The sequence below is a fragment of the Vitis riparia genome, chromosome 12 (assembly GCF_004353265.1).
Source record: "Vitis riparia cultivar Riparia Gloire de Montpellier isolate 1030 chromosome 12, EGFV_Vit.rip_1.0, whole genome shotgun sequence".
NCBI classification, from domain to species: domain Eukaryota; kingdom Viridiplantae; phylum Streptophyta; class Magnoliopsida; order Vitales; family Vitaceae; genus Vitis; species Vitis riparia.
This window is the reverse complement of record NC_048442.1, coordinates 20,561,428-20,578,502: the sequence shown is the minus strand read 5'-3', so window position 1 is coordinate 20,578,502 and position 17,075 is coordinate 20,561,428. Positions and strand designations below refer to the sequence as shown.

Here is a 17,075-nt window from a genome sequence, read left to right as displayed (position 1 = left end):
ATTTTAAGGTGGATTTAGATATGACTTTATCTTGTCATGCTATATAATGTCTTAAATAAAAAAAAATTAATTTAATTCAATTTTTTTATTTTTTATTTTGTTCAACATATATAAAATATTACTTTTCATAAAAAAAAAAAAGTTAAATATTATAATATTTATTTATTTATAAATTATATCTATCTTCTTCTAAAATTTAAAATGCTAAAAATAAAAAATATATATAAATAAATAAATAAAAACAATTAAATAACGCAAAATATGGGTATGAAAATTTCTTACACCGATCCTATCCTACCATTTTTAATGTTTTTTTTTAATGAGGGTGAGAATAAATATAAAGAAATGGAATTTGATCCCTACCGAACTCCACTCATTGCCATCCTTAAATACAATTACACCTTCTTTGGCCTGAGATTACCACTTCACCTGAAAATTTTCATTTAGGGTGGTTGAAAGTCACTCTTGGCATGTTGCCTGCCCATTACTTACTTACAACCCTACAAGGTGACTTATCAAAATGTGTGACCACCTTTCAAGTCCCCATCAAGCAGGAGCCACCATTTTTAATCATTTTCTCTTGAATTTTTATATTTATAAATAAATATAAATATTATTGTACTAATTGGAATGTAAATAGAAAAACTTTATCAAATCATATCACAATACCCACTGAACAAAATCTTGGGGAGTGTGTCGATTTCGAGCAATTGTTGTAGACAACAAGTGTGAGTGGTTGGCAAATCCATTTGTCTTGGAGCTGGAAGAATGTTACGTCCAAGTATTGTTAGCTTTTTCAGGGCTATAAAATGGTCCAATTCGAATTTGGACAAGATGTCCATGTTCAATTGACTGTTAGGGTTTTCTGGAATCAGCTAAATACCGGAAAATTAGAAACATAAGACCAGAAATATAAATATGGTAGATGCTTTTCGGCTTTAAAATTCTTACCTTCTAACTAGTGTTAGGGTTTCAAATTGAAATTAAGGAGGACCTGAACCAGATTGGACTCATGTCCGTTTCGTCCAGGAGCTTTACAATTATTTCCAGATTTTATTTATGTTTTTTATTTTTATTTATTTTATTAGTTTATCTCTTTTATTTCATATTTTTTATTTTTTTAACTTTATGATTTTAATTTAAATAAAATTTTTTAAATATTATTCCTCATATTTTAAATAAATGTCTGATTTTAAAATAATTTTTTTATTTAAAAATAAAATTTCTAATTTCTAATTTGAAACTAAACATTATTATTTTTTATATAATAATTTTTAATTTTAATAATACATAAATTATATATTCATGACATCACTAATTCAACTACGATTCCACCGATCTAATTAATAAACTATAAACCGATAACTTTTAGAAATATTGCCAAAAATATCAGATTTTTATATTTATTTTACAATTATTTTTTTAATCATATTTTTTAAAAAAAATCCCCATTCCGGTATAAGCCATTGGCTCGAGGCCCAATAGGGGCAAGAATAGCTAATATTGTGAAGCAACACCCACATCATTATTGAATAGTATAGGGTTAATTCATAAAGCAGACGGACTCATGAAACAGTAACTGACTAGAAATGCACACAGGTTTCATTTTTTCAGGTCAACAAGACACCTAAGTTGTTGCATACGACAAACTCCTCTTCAACCCTTCACAACACAGACTATATAACAAGAGTTCCAAACATGATGACTTCCAGACAATTTTTGTCCTCTGTTGTGTCCACCATGGTTTCATTATTTCTTTCCTCGAAGTTTCACTCCAAGAGCCCTCTCCAACTTGACAATTATCTGTTGATTTGGAATAGCTTTACCAGATTCATACTCTTGAATTATTTGAGGTTTCTCATTGATCATCTGCAAACAAGCTCCATTTCATTATGCAGTTCTATACGAGTGCAATGGAGAGGATACATATTGGGTAAGGGAGAAAGATTTACCATCTGAGCAAGTTGAGACTGGGTAAGTTTCTTGTCCATTCGAGCTTGCATGATACTTTTCTTCAGCTCAGTTGGTACTCGATCATCTGCACGCAAAAATTAGATGATCCATAACTACAATGTCAAATATGTAAATACATGTGAAAGAAATATTTTTCCAACAAAAATAATTGTGCAACAAACAAAAAGCAAGAGATCTGCAGAACCATCTGAAAATTGAACACTTCACAAGGAAGAAGCAAAAACATATAATCTTCAAGGACAGTATATTAAACCAAATGTTGAGGGACAAAAAGGAAGAAACAATTCCATAAATGTAACCAAGTACCTGAAATTGAGTAGACAGCACAAAATATTTAGTGGCATGATCACCAATATTCAGTACCAAATGGGCAAAATCTAGAAAAATGTCAGACCATCATGCACAGAAAAGCCAGTTTGTGAAATTATACCTCATTATTTGAACACTCTGTAGAAAGCGTAGCTTATGAGCTCCATGCTCATCAACATTCAATACCAAATTAGGACAAATTTAGTAAAATATTGAAGATTCATGCACCCCATGGTACTGATATTACTCAGTATGGGAAGATCTAGTGGTTGTGTTGTACTATTACCTACTATGCATATTTTTACTCAGAAAGCATATCAGATTTATTCATTTATTTATTCATAGTTCTCCTCACAAATAATCAGGGGTTATGAATGAAAAAATTCACACAATGTGCTTGTTGAAGGGCACCAACATAGGAAAGAATGTGTAGAATCTCCACACTTAAAAACCCAACCAAAAAAAAGAATTTAATACTTCTAGTTTCAGCCATGCTCTCTCCAAAATACATTTTAAAACCAACCCATAAGGATTTTAAACCTTTATATAGGGAAGCTAAAACCCTAAAACCAGACAACCTACCCAAGATCATTCTATTCTAAATTCCAGACCTAAAACAATAAAAATATAGCATAATAAAGCAGTAAAACTGAAAAATGATTAACTACTCATAAGAACCTACTCGTAACCCCAAATGACTCATTCTATCACAATTTAGTTGCCTACTATGATACAAAGAATCTCTTCAAATTCACCCCAACTACCCATGTCAGCACAGTATGACATGCATTCATCCTGCTTTTGATACCTATACTTTTCACCAGTTTTTACCCCCACATTATACTAAATAAATATGAAATAGATTTTTTTTTTTTTTAAGTATTAAGGCTAAGAGAGGAGGGAAATGAGCATTTTTATATAAATTTTCAATTTTTCTTTAAACAACTGGATGGGTGAGGCTAAAGAGAAGCTGGTCATGTGTTTATTGATATGTGACATCATCTTACCACATGGCATTTTTATTTGTCACATGTGTTTTACATTATAAATTGTTCGACACATGGCAAATTTTTTACTTCACCACTCGGCACACTTGTCAATCCAAGATTGACCATTCATTGACACATGGCAAGAATGAGTGGATAAATTTTGCCCCTCTATGGTAGGTTAGGTAAGCTAAACTCAAAACCATTTTATTATTCAGGTTTTTGTAAATAGTAAATTAGTTCCCACCTAAGGTCAACCATGTACAATGAGCTAAGGTGAAATTTTTAAAATTTTAAATTGCTAAAAATAATAAAATGATATTAACAACATATCAAAAAATAATTAACCTTAATCAGGTTTCATTTTGGTTGGCAAGGTTAAGGAGCTAAACTTGGATCCAGTTTGTTTATAATTGGACTAGTTTTGGGTTGCCCATTTAGATGAGGGAATTATGGCAGGAAGTAGCATGTGGCCAATGTTTTGCTAAGAAAAAATATAGTTTCAATATCCTACTTTAATTGGTCCTAAACAAGGCCTTGTTATGTAAATGGGTATAGAGTTTTACTATGGCAAAAAAGATAAGTTGTCAAGGAAGGTCATCGGGGGAGTTTTAGGGAAGCGAATAGTAGGTGTCTTGGGGTGGGACAACAGGTGACATTGGGATCTTTGGGAGCTATTAGAGAAGGATAGAATGCCTTACTTCCTAGGATTTGTGTGGAAAACAGGCTTAGGACTCAATTTCTAAATCATACTTGGAGCAGGGAGGTTCCACTTTTTCCAATCTATTCTTCACCAGAGCAAGAAGCTCAGACGACAGACAACAGGAATATTGAAGGTGCCACAAGCCCTAGAACACAAGGTTAACCAGATGCTTGATTGAGAATTAGAGATATTGAATCATTATCGTTTTGTATTCAGGTCATGGTGGTTCTAACAATAAAGGAAGCTAAAAACTAGTGTGGTATCTAGGATAGTTGCTACTTATTAAAGGCTCAAATGTTGGCATCTCTTTCCCACAAAGAATGGTTGCTCAGGAAGTTTCAGAGAAAAATCTTCAACTTTAGATTAGCTTAGGAAAATAAAATTCTAATTTTTTGTGGGAAAGTAAAATAAAAAATGAATTTTTATATTTCCATAAGTCAAAGGAAACACCAATATAGTTCCAGGCAATTTATTAAAGCAAAAACCAAGATATACTCACGAGCAAGATTCTCCGTTTCTTCATCAAGCTTCCTTGTGTTTAAAGAGGTGCTGCTAGAAGCAGCTTTGTTTGTCCCAGCATGAGCTACAAGAGATGGCAATAACTATCAGAATGGATGTTCAAGGATCTAAGATAAAATGAAACGAGATCACAAGATTAAAGACCTATTAAACGTCATATAATTATCAGTCATAAACTGTATCAAGTGGACATCCCACATCATTAAAGATGAGAGAGAGAGAGAGAGAGAGTTAAAAAAGAGTAGAAGGGAAAGAAGGGGATCAAATGGGACCATGTTCCATTTGAAACGACAGCTGGTCAAGCAATAATTTAGTCACATACAAATAACAGGTCATTAATATTCCATAACTGCATTGGCAATCAAAGGATTATTACAATTGTCAAATGAAACAACTCATTATCGACTGGTAGGCCAAAAAGCAGCACTTCTATGAGTTAGGCACACACACTCAAATAAGATTGATTAACAAGGACAAGAAGTCATCACCTACCGTACACCTACACACTCAATCAGGTTATTATTTATTAATTTTATACCCTAGAATTCCAATTATCGTCTAAACATCGAATTAATGGGATGATTAGTTAAGCAATTATATCAAATTAGTATCAACAGTCATAAAATTATATTTAAAGTAAAATTTTAATAATTAAAATTATATAAATATATAATTTAATATAATCTTACTAATAATAATAAAGGGCAGTGAGGTGTTTTTTGTTTTTTTTTTTGTGTGTGCAGTAAGAAGATGTTTGGCATAAAGGCCACCATTCCCTTCTAACTATGAGAGAAAACACATGTAGAATCATGGACCTGATCTGAGCTATCAGTTTGAGAAACTACCGGAAACTGTTACAATTTTGTCAGTCACCTATATGTTCATTTATGGGTCTGGCACAAGGCCTTTTCTTCTTTGTATTTCAGCTACCATAAATCTGACTTCTACCATTTATTTGCATTTTCCTCAGCTAAGCTGTGTTTCCTCATTTCTTCTTCCTCTTTTACTGTGAAATTTGGTGGGCTTTTTTTTTTTCTTTTTTTTTTGTTGATAGGTAAACCAAGCAAATATATTGAAAGTGTTTGGAAAAAGCACACAAAGTACACACATAGCATACAAATAGCACCAGAAGGCAATCAAAAGGGAAAGAGAAACAAAAAACCACAACCTGATACAAAAACATCACCCTAACCTAGAGAAAGTCATAAAGACCTCAGATTGCCTTTCATGCTTGGAAACTGAAACTGCTTTTTGCAATCTTATTGAATCCTTGGATAAATTCAAACTTCATTTACCTACTGCTGCCAATTCCACTCTCCCTTGCCACTTCCTGAAACAAAGACCTTCTGCTGCTTTACAAATTACCAAATAAACCCAATCCTCTAAATCCTTTATACAATTCCAGCCTCTCTCCTCTTCTCTATCCTTCCCATATCTAAGGAGAGCCAAACACCCCACCTCTAAACCTTGTGAAATTGGTGTTGTTTTCAGGCTTGCTCTCCCAGTCCAAATGTCCTTGTTTTATTTATTATTTCTTTCTGGAAACACCATGCTCATAACCTATTAAATCCAACTGGGATCCCCATTCCCTATGCAATTTTCTAGACTTGGAAAAAAGGTTTGATCCAATAAAAGGGAGAATATGAAATTACTTTCTCATTTTGTAACTTCCGCCCACAAAACTACATTAAGAATGCAGTAAGTTTCATGGTGATCACAGACTGCAAATAGTCTAATGGAATTTCTTCACGACATTTCCTCTCATGGGAAACCATTTCCACAATTCATTTTGTTGTCAATAGAAATTTCCGCCTCTCAGCAACTTCTCCCAAGCTGCGGCTAGATTATAGCCAAAAGTAGGAATTGTAGGTGGTAAAGGCACTCCCCCCTCAAAGGGAGAAGATGTAGGAGTTGAAGGTATGTTGGCAAGTGGAGGGCTGTGTTGGTTTGTTGTGGACTCAAAGTCCTTTGATCTTTCTGTAGAGGTGTTGGTGGGGGGTGGGAGTAGTTAAGAGGCATTATTGAGGAAAGAGGAAGAGATCTCTCAGACTGGATTAGGTTCAGAGAGTTGTTTACGCTGCCTGTTGGAAGGGGTGAAAACTTGCTACAGAGATGAAGTCTTAGCGAGGTAGAAAAAGTCTTGGGAGGAGGGTCAGAGGAAGTTCAATCTGGAGATGCGTTCAAATGGGGCCGGGAGGTTTTTGTTTTGTTTAGTTATAACTGAAGAGGCGAAGAGGTTTTTGTTGATCTTCCCTCAAGGGAGGGGCCATCTTGGGGGATGGTCTGTTTTGGTGAAGAAGCTTCATTTTCTAGGAATTGTCCCCTCTTCTGAGGTTAGGGGAGTGGTTCCCCCTGTTGTGGTGAGGAGTTCTCCAAAGGAAGGGACTGCTTTTGGGTCCTTTGCAGAAGCAGTTAGGAAGGGCCTGGGAGTGGTGGGAGAAGTTGTTTGGCTTCAATTGGGGGAGGGCGAGATGAAGTGTAGGGAGGAGAAGTTGAGGCATTGGACCCGCTACCAGATTTTTCTTGGACAAGAAACTTTGTGACTAATCTTTGGTCTTTGAAAGGGGGGGTGAAGATCTTTGCCTTTGGGGGAGCTTTGCTCTTGTTTGACTTTGAAGATAGCTTTGAGGCAGAGAGGGTGCTGGCAAGGGGTGCAAGAAGGCTCAAGAAGAAAATTTTGCTTCTGATAAGATGGCATCCTGAGGTTAGGTGTTTGCTTGAAGGGAGAGGTCTACAAAGGAACTTTGGGTGAGAGTGATGGAACTCCCTTTGCACCTCTGGGATTGAGAAGTGTTTAAGAAGCTAGGGGACTGGTGTGAGGGTTTTGTCACTGTGGATGAAAACATTGTGCTCTTGTCTCATCTACAGTAGGCGAGGATATTGGTTAAGTATGATGGGAGAGTATTACCCAGATCATTGCAAGTGGTTGTGGGATGTTCCAGTTTCTCCGTTCAGTTGTGGTGGGAAGGTCCACCCAGATTTTCGATGGTGGCCTCAAGAAGCAGTTGCAGTGGGTATTTCGGTCATGAGGAAAGGGAAGATGAGGGTGGTTCACACGCCAGTGTGGGAGTAGGAAAGGAAGGGCAACTAGGGTGTCTTGCAGGCGATGTTGTATTGCAGTCATTTGGCAGGGATGCTCGGTTAGAAGAGGCGGAAACTGTCAACTTTACAAATTCTGCAAAAGTAGAGGAAGACCTAGAACAAGGTGAGAGGAGTACAACCAAAGGAGGGGCATGTTTGATGGTGCCAAGTGTTGAGGGAGACTTTGGTGGGAAGGAGTCAAGGATGCATCATTTGGGCGGACAATGGAGGGGTGGGACCCAGGATCCTTTTGACCACGTGTCTGAAAAGACTCAAGGCCCACAAAGGCCTTTGTGGGCCTACTGCTTCTGAGGCCCATGAGGCAATTGGATATAAAGTGGGTGTTGAGGGTGGCTTCAGGCAGGAACCAAAAGGCCTTGTGGCTTCTTGGTCCAATGGCCTTACTAGGCCTTTTACTTCAACGACCCATAAGGCTACATGTTTCAAAGTGGGGGGGGATATTAAAAGTGAGCCAAACATAGGAAGAGGATTGTCTAGCAAGGGTGGAGGTCTTAAGGGGGGGTAATGTTTCTATGGACATGGCTAAGGGAACAAAGGGTTTGCCAGGGCTTCTTGATGGGGGTGGTTCTTCTAAAGATTTCCATGAGACCAAGTGGAGGAGTCGTGTCAAAGATGTGGTGAAAGGGCAAGTTCCATCGCCGATGTCGGGATTGGTGTGGTCCCACATGGCACTCACCAACGAAACCCTCATGGCGGAGGCAAATCGATTTCCTCCTCTCTCTAACTTGGGGTTTATGGACTATGGAAGTCCGGAGTCAACCGCTTATGATGTTGCATCAATATGGTAGTTTGTTGGAGAATTCAGGAACTGATCCAAAGGATCCTTCAGGTAAGGAGTTGGTGATTAAGGCTAGGGAGTCGAAACCCTCTAAGGCGTTGGAGCTTGCTTGCGTTTCGGAGGGAGATGTTAGCCTTCCTAGTATGTAAATTTTAACAACTATGTGGGGATGCCAGTAACGGGGTTCGAGAAGGAGATCGGCTCCTTTCTAAAGAATTTGGAGGCAAGAAAAGGGTGTGGGGTTAAGGTCTCAGGTGGAAGGAGGAAGCACCTCTAGACATCCCGTTTTGAGACAGAATTACGTAAACTTGAGTGCTTGGTTAACTACAACAATTCTTCATGTACTTTCAGGGGAAAGGAGGGGAGCACTAGGAACTCAACACCCATGTTGTGAGGTTGTGCTTGGCTTGTGACCTTTTTGTATTACTTCGTGTGTGTTTTAATACGCCATTCTGCAAGTGCTTTTAATATATTATCCTTATTTACCTAATATATAAAAAAATAAAATATAAAATAAATAAATAAATAAAATAGAAAACCTTCTTCCAAGCCCATAGAGCATTAAGAGGTACTTTCCTGCAAGTGCGAGTGGGAATTTCCCCTTAACAAATGGCACTTTCCACCAACTAGCTTATAGGGATGAACTTTATAATTATAAGGAAGGGCTAGGGACAAAATGATATGACTGAAGATAACAACTTATCATACCTTTTTCTATGGATAAAATGGAGTATATTAAAAAGAGAAACGCGAAATCCATTGATCACATCCTTTTACATTGTAGTAAGGTGAGAGTGTTGTGACAGCTTTTGTTCTCTCTTTTTGGTATTTCATGGGTAATTCACTCCTTTGTTAGAGACTCTCTTAAGTAGGCATGGCTCTTTTTTCAGAAGGAAATGGAAAAAGGTTTGGGGAGTAGCTCCTTTATGCCTTTTTTGGATAATTTGAAAGGAGATAAACAAAAGATCGTTTGAGAAGGTGGAGCTCTTTGATATAACTAAAATGGCTAAATCTATGGTTCAAAAAGAAAGATGAATGAGAGAGAGAGATTTTTACAGTTTTGGTAAATAAGAAGTATTTGACAAGGTAAATGAATAAACCCAGAATGGGTGGGTAACCATCTTATTTAAGAGATTGGTGTTGATCAAGAAAGCAAACAACACTCTAAATTTATAATAAATCACATGGATACACATATAGATGGTTTTCCACCCCCTTTTACCCCCTCACAAAGTTGATCTAAATCTGCATGTTTTTTGGATGGTTATTGGTGTTTTCCTGGTGTATAGTTTGTATGCATAGCATATATAATGATTAATGCATTACAACTTTGTGCCAAAGATTCCAAAATAAAAATAAATAAATAAATGATAGTAAAATAAGAAAGCTGTGTGGGGACAGCTTGGAGAACCATTTTTTTTCCCTTAAGCTCTATCTAGGGTTATAATCTCCATTATTTCTTAGGGAATCATGCCCACTCACCACAACTGTCTCAGGTTTCTCTTAGCATTCTCTTCTCCTGAAGGTCATTGGCATGTATGACCATCAATTTTCATTCATACCTTTCTACCAATTTTCATCCTTATCTTAACTCCTCCCTTTGTTTTTACTGAAATAAGGTGTCATTCATTAAGTCTTGGTCCTGCTCTTGAGGCCTGGCTCAAGTGGTAAAGGAATGGAGAGCGTTTGTGGGAGGTTCCAAGTTCATGTCCCAATGATAACAAAAATTTACATATAAAAAAAATGCATTATGTCTTGGTCCTACTTACCCTAAAAAAATTCTTAAATTTCACCCCATAATTTTAATTCATAATCAACCAACTCTAGCTCCATACATAAAAATAATATTATCAAAAATCATACAACATGAATTAACCATATCTACCTGCAACCATTACAGTTATGCATTATTAATACCCTTTTTTTGGTAAAGCCCACCATACAATCTCCATAGAGATTATATAATATGCTTAATGTCATTCAATAAATATGATATGGGGAGCTTTCTTCTTCTCTGTTAGTCTTCCCATCAATCTCCTAACTACAGCCAATAACAACAAATGATATCCTAATAGTGCTGAACACCCACATCACATGTCTTGGTCTATGATTGACAACTCCCTCAGACTTGTACACCTTGATAACACATGTTGCAACTGTAAATATCACCTTGTTCTTGTATAACTACACAAGATTGCTTTCTCCACATAAATCCTGTTTTCCTGGTCCTAAAAAAAAAAGGCTGATCACACATTTTTAGAGTGACTACATACATAATATTTTTTTCATGCAAAAAGTAGCCAGAGTGATTTCAACTATTCAGCAGGACTGCATTAGACCTTGCTATCTTCTAGAACAAGTTAGTCAGTCAAACTTCACAACTGATGCATTCCCACACATCCATAAGAGTACTACTAGGTCTTACAGCTCTTCCACTTGATTTTCATAACTTGAAAATCCTTACAGCTTGCAAGTACCTATGACATCTATTCTTGTTTTCCTAGATTTCAGTGGATAGCATATTTTCAATAATCAATATAAGAAAACAGCTCCAATTTTTCTTTATAACAGTATCCTCACTTTTTATGCAGTAAATATGGCACACGCCCAAAATTTTCTTTTCCATATCCTCACAAGTCAATATAAAGCTTTCTCCACTGTTATTCGCGAAACAAACAACTCACAAGACCAGAGTCCAACAAGAAAATAGAAACGTCAATTGGCAATCTATAACCTGTAAAATATCAATATCTGGATCATCAATTCATAAATTGGAAAGGACATAGTATAACAACACAGTTCTATTCGGAAAAATATAATGATCTATGGTAAACCCCAACTACAAAGGATCAAATAGATCAACAAGAAAAAAAAAAACAAAAAAACAAAAAAAAAACCCTAAAACCAATCTACGAACTAAAGCGGCTGCGTTCGTTTTGAAGGAAAATAGTTCCCTCGAAAAAATCTAATCATGTTTCTTCGGTTGCTTAGAGGTGAAGAAAATCTCTTTTCACCTAGAACTCGGCTTTTCTCATGGATAATTTTCAAGGGAAGTACTTTCTCGAAAAGCAAACAGGAAACATGGGGAAAGAAAACAAAGCAAGACAAAAAGGCTTACATTTTCTAAGGGTTTCGATCTCGGCGCCGCTGCGACGAGCAGCGTTGACAGCTTTCTCGTCCTTCTTGGCGGCAGCGTTCAGAGGCTTCTTCCGGATCACCACCGGTTCCCAGTCCTGCGTCAACGGTCCGACTCCTGCCATAGATATCGCTTTGTTTTTCTTCCTTGAAGTTGTTGATCTTTAGGGTTAGGGTAAGAAAGGCTTTCTAGATTGACACAATGTATTTATACAAATATAAATATAAATATAAAATATAAAATATAAATTTGTGAATAGGATGGTGCCTTACTGAATAAGAATATATCATACTCAATAGGGTGTGTGATAACGACCTAGGGTCACTTCTCCTATATTCCAATGATGGATCAAAATTATTATCACTTTTTTTCCTTTAAATGTCATCTTATACTACGACTTATTAAAAATAAGACTTATAAAGGGTCAAAATTATTATCGGTCTTATTTACCCTTTGAATGACATCTTATATAATGACTTGTTAAAAATAAGATTTATAAATAATTAAAATTATTATCGGTCTTTTTTATCCTTTAAATGACATCTTATACAATGACTTGTAAAAAATAAGACTTATGAAAAATCAAAATTATTATCAGTCTTTTTTACCTTTGAATGACATCTTATACAACAATTTGTTGAAAATAAGACCTATGAAGAATCAAAATTATTATTGGTCTTTTTTACATTTTGAATGATATCATATATCGTTACTTGTTAAAAATAAGAAAAAAAAAATATTTATTTCGCTTCACATTTGATTGAAATTTAGAGGTTAACCATAATATGACTTGTTAATAAAAAAGAAGAAAATCGCAATAAAACTTTAAATTATCAACCCGTCTGCCTTTTTGTCATGTTTCACTATCCTTCACAATAAATGGCAACCTAAAAAAAATTAGGAGAATTCTTTAGAAGGTGCTCTAATTTCTTTCTCTTTGTAGACATTTTCATTTTTGTTTAAGAAATTCCTTTTACAATGATTTCAAATCCAAGGGTTTTATTCTAGGTGTTTGAAAATCTCCTTTGCCATTATTTCAATTTTTAGTGTTTTATTTTGGGTATATGAGAAATCATTTGCCATGATTTGAATTTCTAAGGTTTCATTATAAGTATTCAAGAAAACAATGATTTCAATTTCTACGGTTTTACCTTGGGTATATGAAAATCCCCTTTACAATGATTTCAATTTCAAAGATTTCATTTTGGGTATATTAAAAATCATTTACAATGATTTGTATTTTTAAGGTTTCATTTTGAGTATTTAAGAAATTCCTTTTTATTAAGATCTATTACAAAAACAAAGTAATGTAATTAAAAAATTTTGAACTTCAAATCTAATATTAATAGAACCGACAATTTTCCAATTTCAGGGTTGATTTTTAGGGGGTCTTCCAAATATTCATGTCTAACCTTAATTTTCAATTTGTGGTTTTTGTATTTGATAATTGAGATTATTTTATTTAAGTATATCGAACTCACAATTGGATAACAAAATTTTCCATAAACTAGGATTCTTTGTTAAGGTCCTCCGACCTCTTTTTGTTTCAATAAAAAAATAGTTTCATTTTCAAGCTTTTTTTTTTCCTTTAAGGCTCCATTTATGAAATATAGGAAAACAAATTTGTCATGCATTTTCAATGGCTTTAAAAATAAAATATGTGTTTAATCCCGAAATTTGTTTATACATTTATTTAAATATGTTTTTATCATTTTTTGAAGAAAATAATAATAATAATAAAACCCCGCTTCAAGAAATGATATTGATATATTAATATTGTATTACATTATGACAAGACCTAATTAGAAACTGTTGAACTTGTTTATAAAAGTAACATTTATGGATCATTATACTATACTTCTTAACATGCTTTATGCCATAAACAAATCTTATAAGTTAAATGTAGTATCAATTTGAATTCATAAGGCATGTAGGTTTTTTTAAAGAAATAACTAAATAATTTGTTAGAAGGTATAGATTGATAATAATTTAAAAGTATTTTTTTGCAATTTTTAAGAAATAATGGCAAAATACAAAATAAACCTTGTAACACAACTTATAATATTTGATGATAATGAAGTTTGGGATACTATTTACGTGGAGAACACACGAAATTCGTGATGCTTTACTTTTAGTTCATTGAGATTATTTGAAAACGAGTAATGTTGGAATAATTATCATATTAATGAATTTGTTGTATTTCATTCATTGATATGTTGTATCTTCAAAGGAAAAAGTTAGTATAAAGTGATTATCATACTAGAAAGTCAAATACTAAGCAAAGAAGAATTCAGTTGTTTCGATATTTGTGATAAATATTTTTTTTCCTTGATGAGATATGATAATAAATACTAGTAATCTTATTCAAAAATTTTGTACATGTATTGTTCAATGCAAGTAGAAATTCTTGTTAACTATCTTGCTACAAATTTATGATATGTATCATAGCTTAATATGAATCAAGGTTACTTAGGTTTACCTCACTACTTAAATATTGTTGAAAATTTTGATTACTTATGACGACTCCATATTAATGTCAATTCATTGACCATTATTTTTTGTATTGTTTGTTTAACAATCTTTTGTAAGGAAATACAATTATAACCAAATGTCTATTTGAAATAAAAATTTGAATTGTTTGAAATTTAGTGATATCGAAATGCATTATATTATAGTTTTTATATAGTGTAATGTTAATGGATTTATATCGTAACTGTAATTGGATAGGCCAAAAACCTATGCAATAGATTATCATTAATAATATACAACACAAATACATGAGGTAAATATATGCATAGAACTTCAAATACATATTTATAATGTATTACATCAATTCAATTTTGTTAAAATAAGATTGAACCTTTCATCAACTTAATACATTCTTTTTTGAATAAGTTATTGTACTTCTCTGTGGCTGCTACTATTCTAAAAATCTTTGAGGAGACGTCCCTTTAAAGAAACGACAATCGTTTTTTGTATCAACATATTGATAAAAAAATATATAAGTTTTTCAGATTATCATTTTACTCTAAAATTCTAACGGTTGTCTTTCCATCAATGTAAATTTGTACACATAATTAACATATATTAGATATGTATATCTTCTTCCATCACTTCTGGTCTTCCTAAATAACACCCTTGGAGATGTCATGATATCTACATTATTAGATATCCATTATTAATTAATCAAATTTAAAAAACTCTAATGACAATAATACTATGAAATAACTCATCAAAATAAAGTATTTAACTATCTATCATGACCTCTATTATTATATGAAATGCATAATAATTACAATAAATTGAAAATATCTAATGTCGTAAAGATGTGTATTTATTATATATTAGACATGTTAGATTGTATAATATAATAATTCACAACTATTAGTTCATAAAAAAGTTTAATTTTTTTTTAAATTAAGTTATGTCATAATATATTGTAATATTAATATATTTATAAGTATAATACATTTATGTTATACTTATACCTAATAACAAAAGAAATAGTTTTTAAAAATGTTTATTGATTTCCAACCTATAATATTATTATATTAACATCGTTCATTTCATGTATTAATATTTGAAAAATAAATAATTTTCCTTATTTAGTAATTTTCCTTAAAACCTGTATTTATATATATGTACATGTTATCTCTAAACATATATTACACCCTATAAAATATTTTGTTCCCAAAATATCCATTCAAAACAATTCAGGGTGTTTGAAAAATGTCTCTAACCATAGACCAATAGTTTTTTATAACAATAGTTTTGGTATTTTCAAGAATAAAATTGTATTTAAAAACTAAATTTTGGAAAATAATTTTTTATTCTTAAAAACAAAAAATCACTTTTGGTTGAATAAATTAAAATAGTTTTACAGAAACAAAATGAAAAACTTGCATGTTTGGAAGTTATTTTTAAAATTGAGTATTTTTCAATTAACTTGATGTTCTAAATATAAATCATTTATAAATCTACACTTCATTAAAAAATAATTGTATCAATTTTTTTTTAAAACATACATATTTTTATTTTTTAAAAATAAATCTTTACCTTGTAAATATGTTTACTTACATTAATGGTGAGGTCTTTGATTATTTTGAAAGCTTTTCTTATCATAAATAGTATTTTCATTAAGAAAAAAATGTTATCTAAATTATTAAATTTTGCTAACACCATCAACACAAATCTACTAATTCACTAATATATATATACTTCAAAAATACCATAAAACTATGTTTGGTTGGTTAGATATAGCCGATGATAAGATAATAAATTGAATATTATATCTTATTTCATGTTTAGGAGATATAACAAGTTATCCTATAAATATTATTCACTTATTTTTTTTCTTTTTACCCTTTTTCACATGAGATGTGTTAATCTCATTGTAAAATATAGGACATACACATCTCATGTATCAAAATTTTATTTTTTATTATAAATTAAATTTATGATTAAAAAATAAAAACTAAAAAAATATTTATAATATATATATATATATAAAATATAAACAAATTTATTTTTAAAGTTTCAATATTTTAATCATGAATATTATTAAACATAACAAAATATTTAATTTTTTTAAATAGAAAATATTTGAATGTGATATAATTTTTATTTTAAACGTTGAAAATAATATTTATTTCATATTATTTTATATTCATTTTATAAATTAAAAATAAATATAATATAATGTAGCATATTCCATTAAATATGTTAACTTAAAATATTATGTCCATATAATATATATATATATATTTAAAGATATCACATCTCATTAAAAATCATATCTTAAACGTAGCCTAATGGTTTTTTATTTCTAAATGAAAAAATGAGAAAAAAAAAATAGTGAGAAAAAAAATACTCAATTCCCAAAGATTTGTCATTCTTCTCTGCACCAGCACCATTCAAAAAGACAACTTTCTCTCACTAAAATTTCACTTGATTTTCATATCATTCTCTCACTAATGTTTTTCACATAGCCACAAAGCTTTTTTCTACAAAAACATAACTTTCCTACTCTAAAATCATCATTGACCAACAAAATCTTTGTAAAAACATCAAAAATAAAACTTTCTCTCACTAAAACTTCACAAGCCTAGAAAAATACAACCTCCAAAACCATAAAAAAAAAAGCTCAGTTGTCTCCAACTAAACTTTGGAAACACTAAAAAGATTACTGTATCTCTCTAAAATTTAAGGAAGCCATGAAAATTAAAAAAAAATATATATATATTTTTTCTCCTTTCCAAATTATCCATCTACACAAAGGGTAAAAAATTCCATAGGAAATATTGCTCTTTCTCTATACTTTGTTGTATCATGTATGGAGCTCTCAAGAAGGGGAGGTGTGAAAACATGGAAAATGGGAGAAAAACCCTTTTTTTCATTTGAATAGCGCAACAAATAGGTGAAAGCACTTTTAAGTTGTTTTTAAAAAACAGGGAATTTGGGAACAAGAAAACATGAAGAATAGAAACAACATCCCTTGTCAAACATGTTTTTTTGTGTTTTCTAGATGACAAAAATAGTTCTCATAAACACTTCCGAAACAAGCCAGAC

General features: G+C 32.3%; 1 protein-coding gene across 1 annotated transcript; it reads right to left on the bottom strand.

The window, feature by feature from the left end:
• Positions 1–1,501: 1,501 nt before the first annotated feature.
• On the bottom strand, positions 1,502–11,686 carry LOC117927002 (multiprotein-bridging factor 1a). Its single transcript, XM_034846358.1, has 4 exons — positions 11,490–11,686; positions 4,472–4,555; positions 1,953–2,038; positions 1,502–1,866 (listed from the first exon to the last, which is right to left on the bottom strand). Exons 1-4 carry the CDS (start codon positions 11,629–11,631, stop codon positions 1,750–1,752), a joined length of 429 nt encoding a protein of 142 aa, XP_034702249.1. The 5' UTR covers positions 11,632–11,686; the 3' UTR covers positions 1,502–1,749.
• Positions 11,687–17,075: the final 5,389 nt, after the last annotated feature.

Bases quoted from the DNA above. Each gene is read 5' to 3' on its own strand.
- LOC117927002 (XM_034846358.1), bottom strand. From the start codon at position 11,631: ATGGCAGGAGTCGGACCGTTGACGCAGGACTGGGAACCGGTGGTGATC. The intron at 4,556-11,489 runs GTAAGCCTTTTT...CATCTCTTGTAG, and splicing joins GATCGAAACCCTTAGAAAAT to CTCATGCTGGGACAAACAAA. The intron at 2,039-4,471 runs GTGAGTATATCT...TTTTGCGTGCAG, and splicing joins AGAAACGGAGAATCTTGCTC to ATGATCGAGTACCAACTGAG.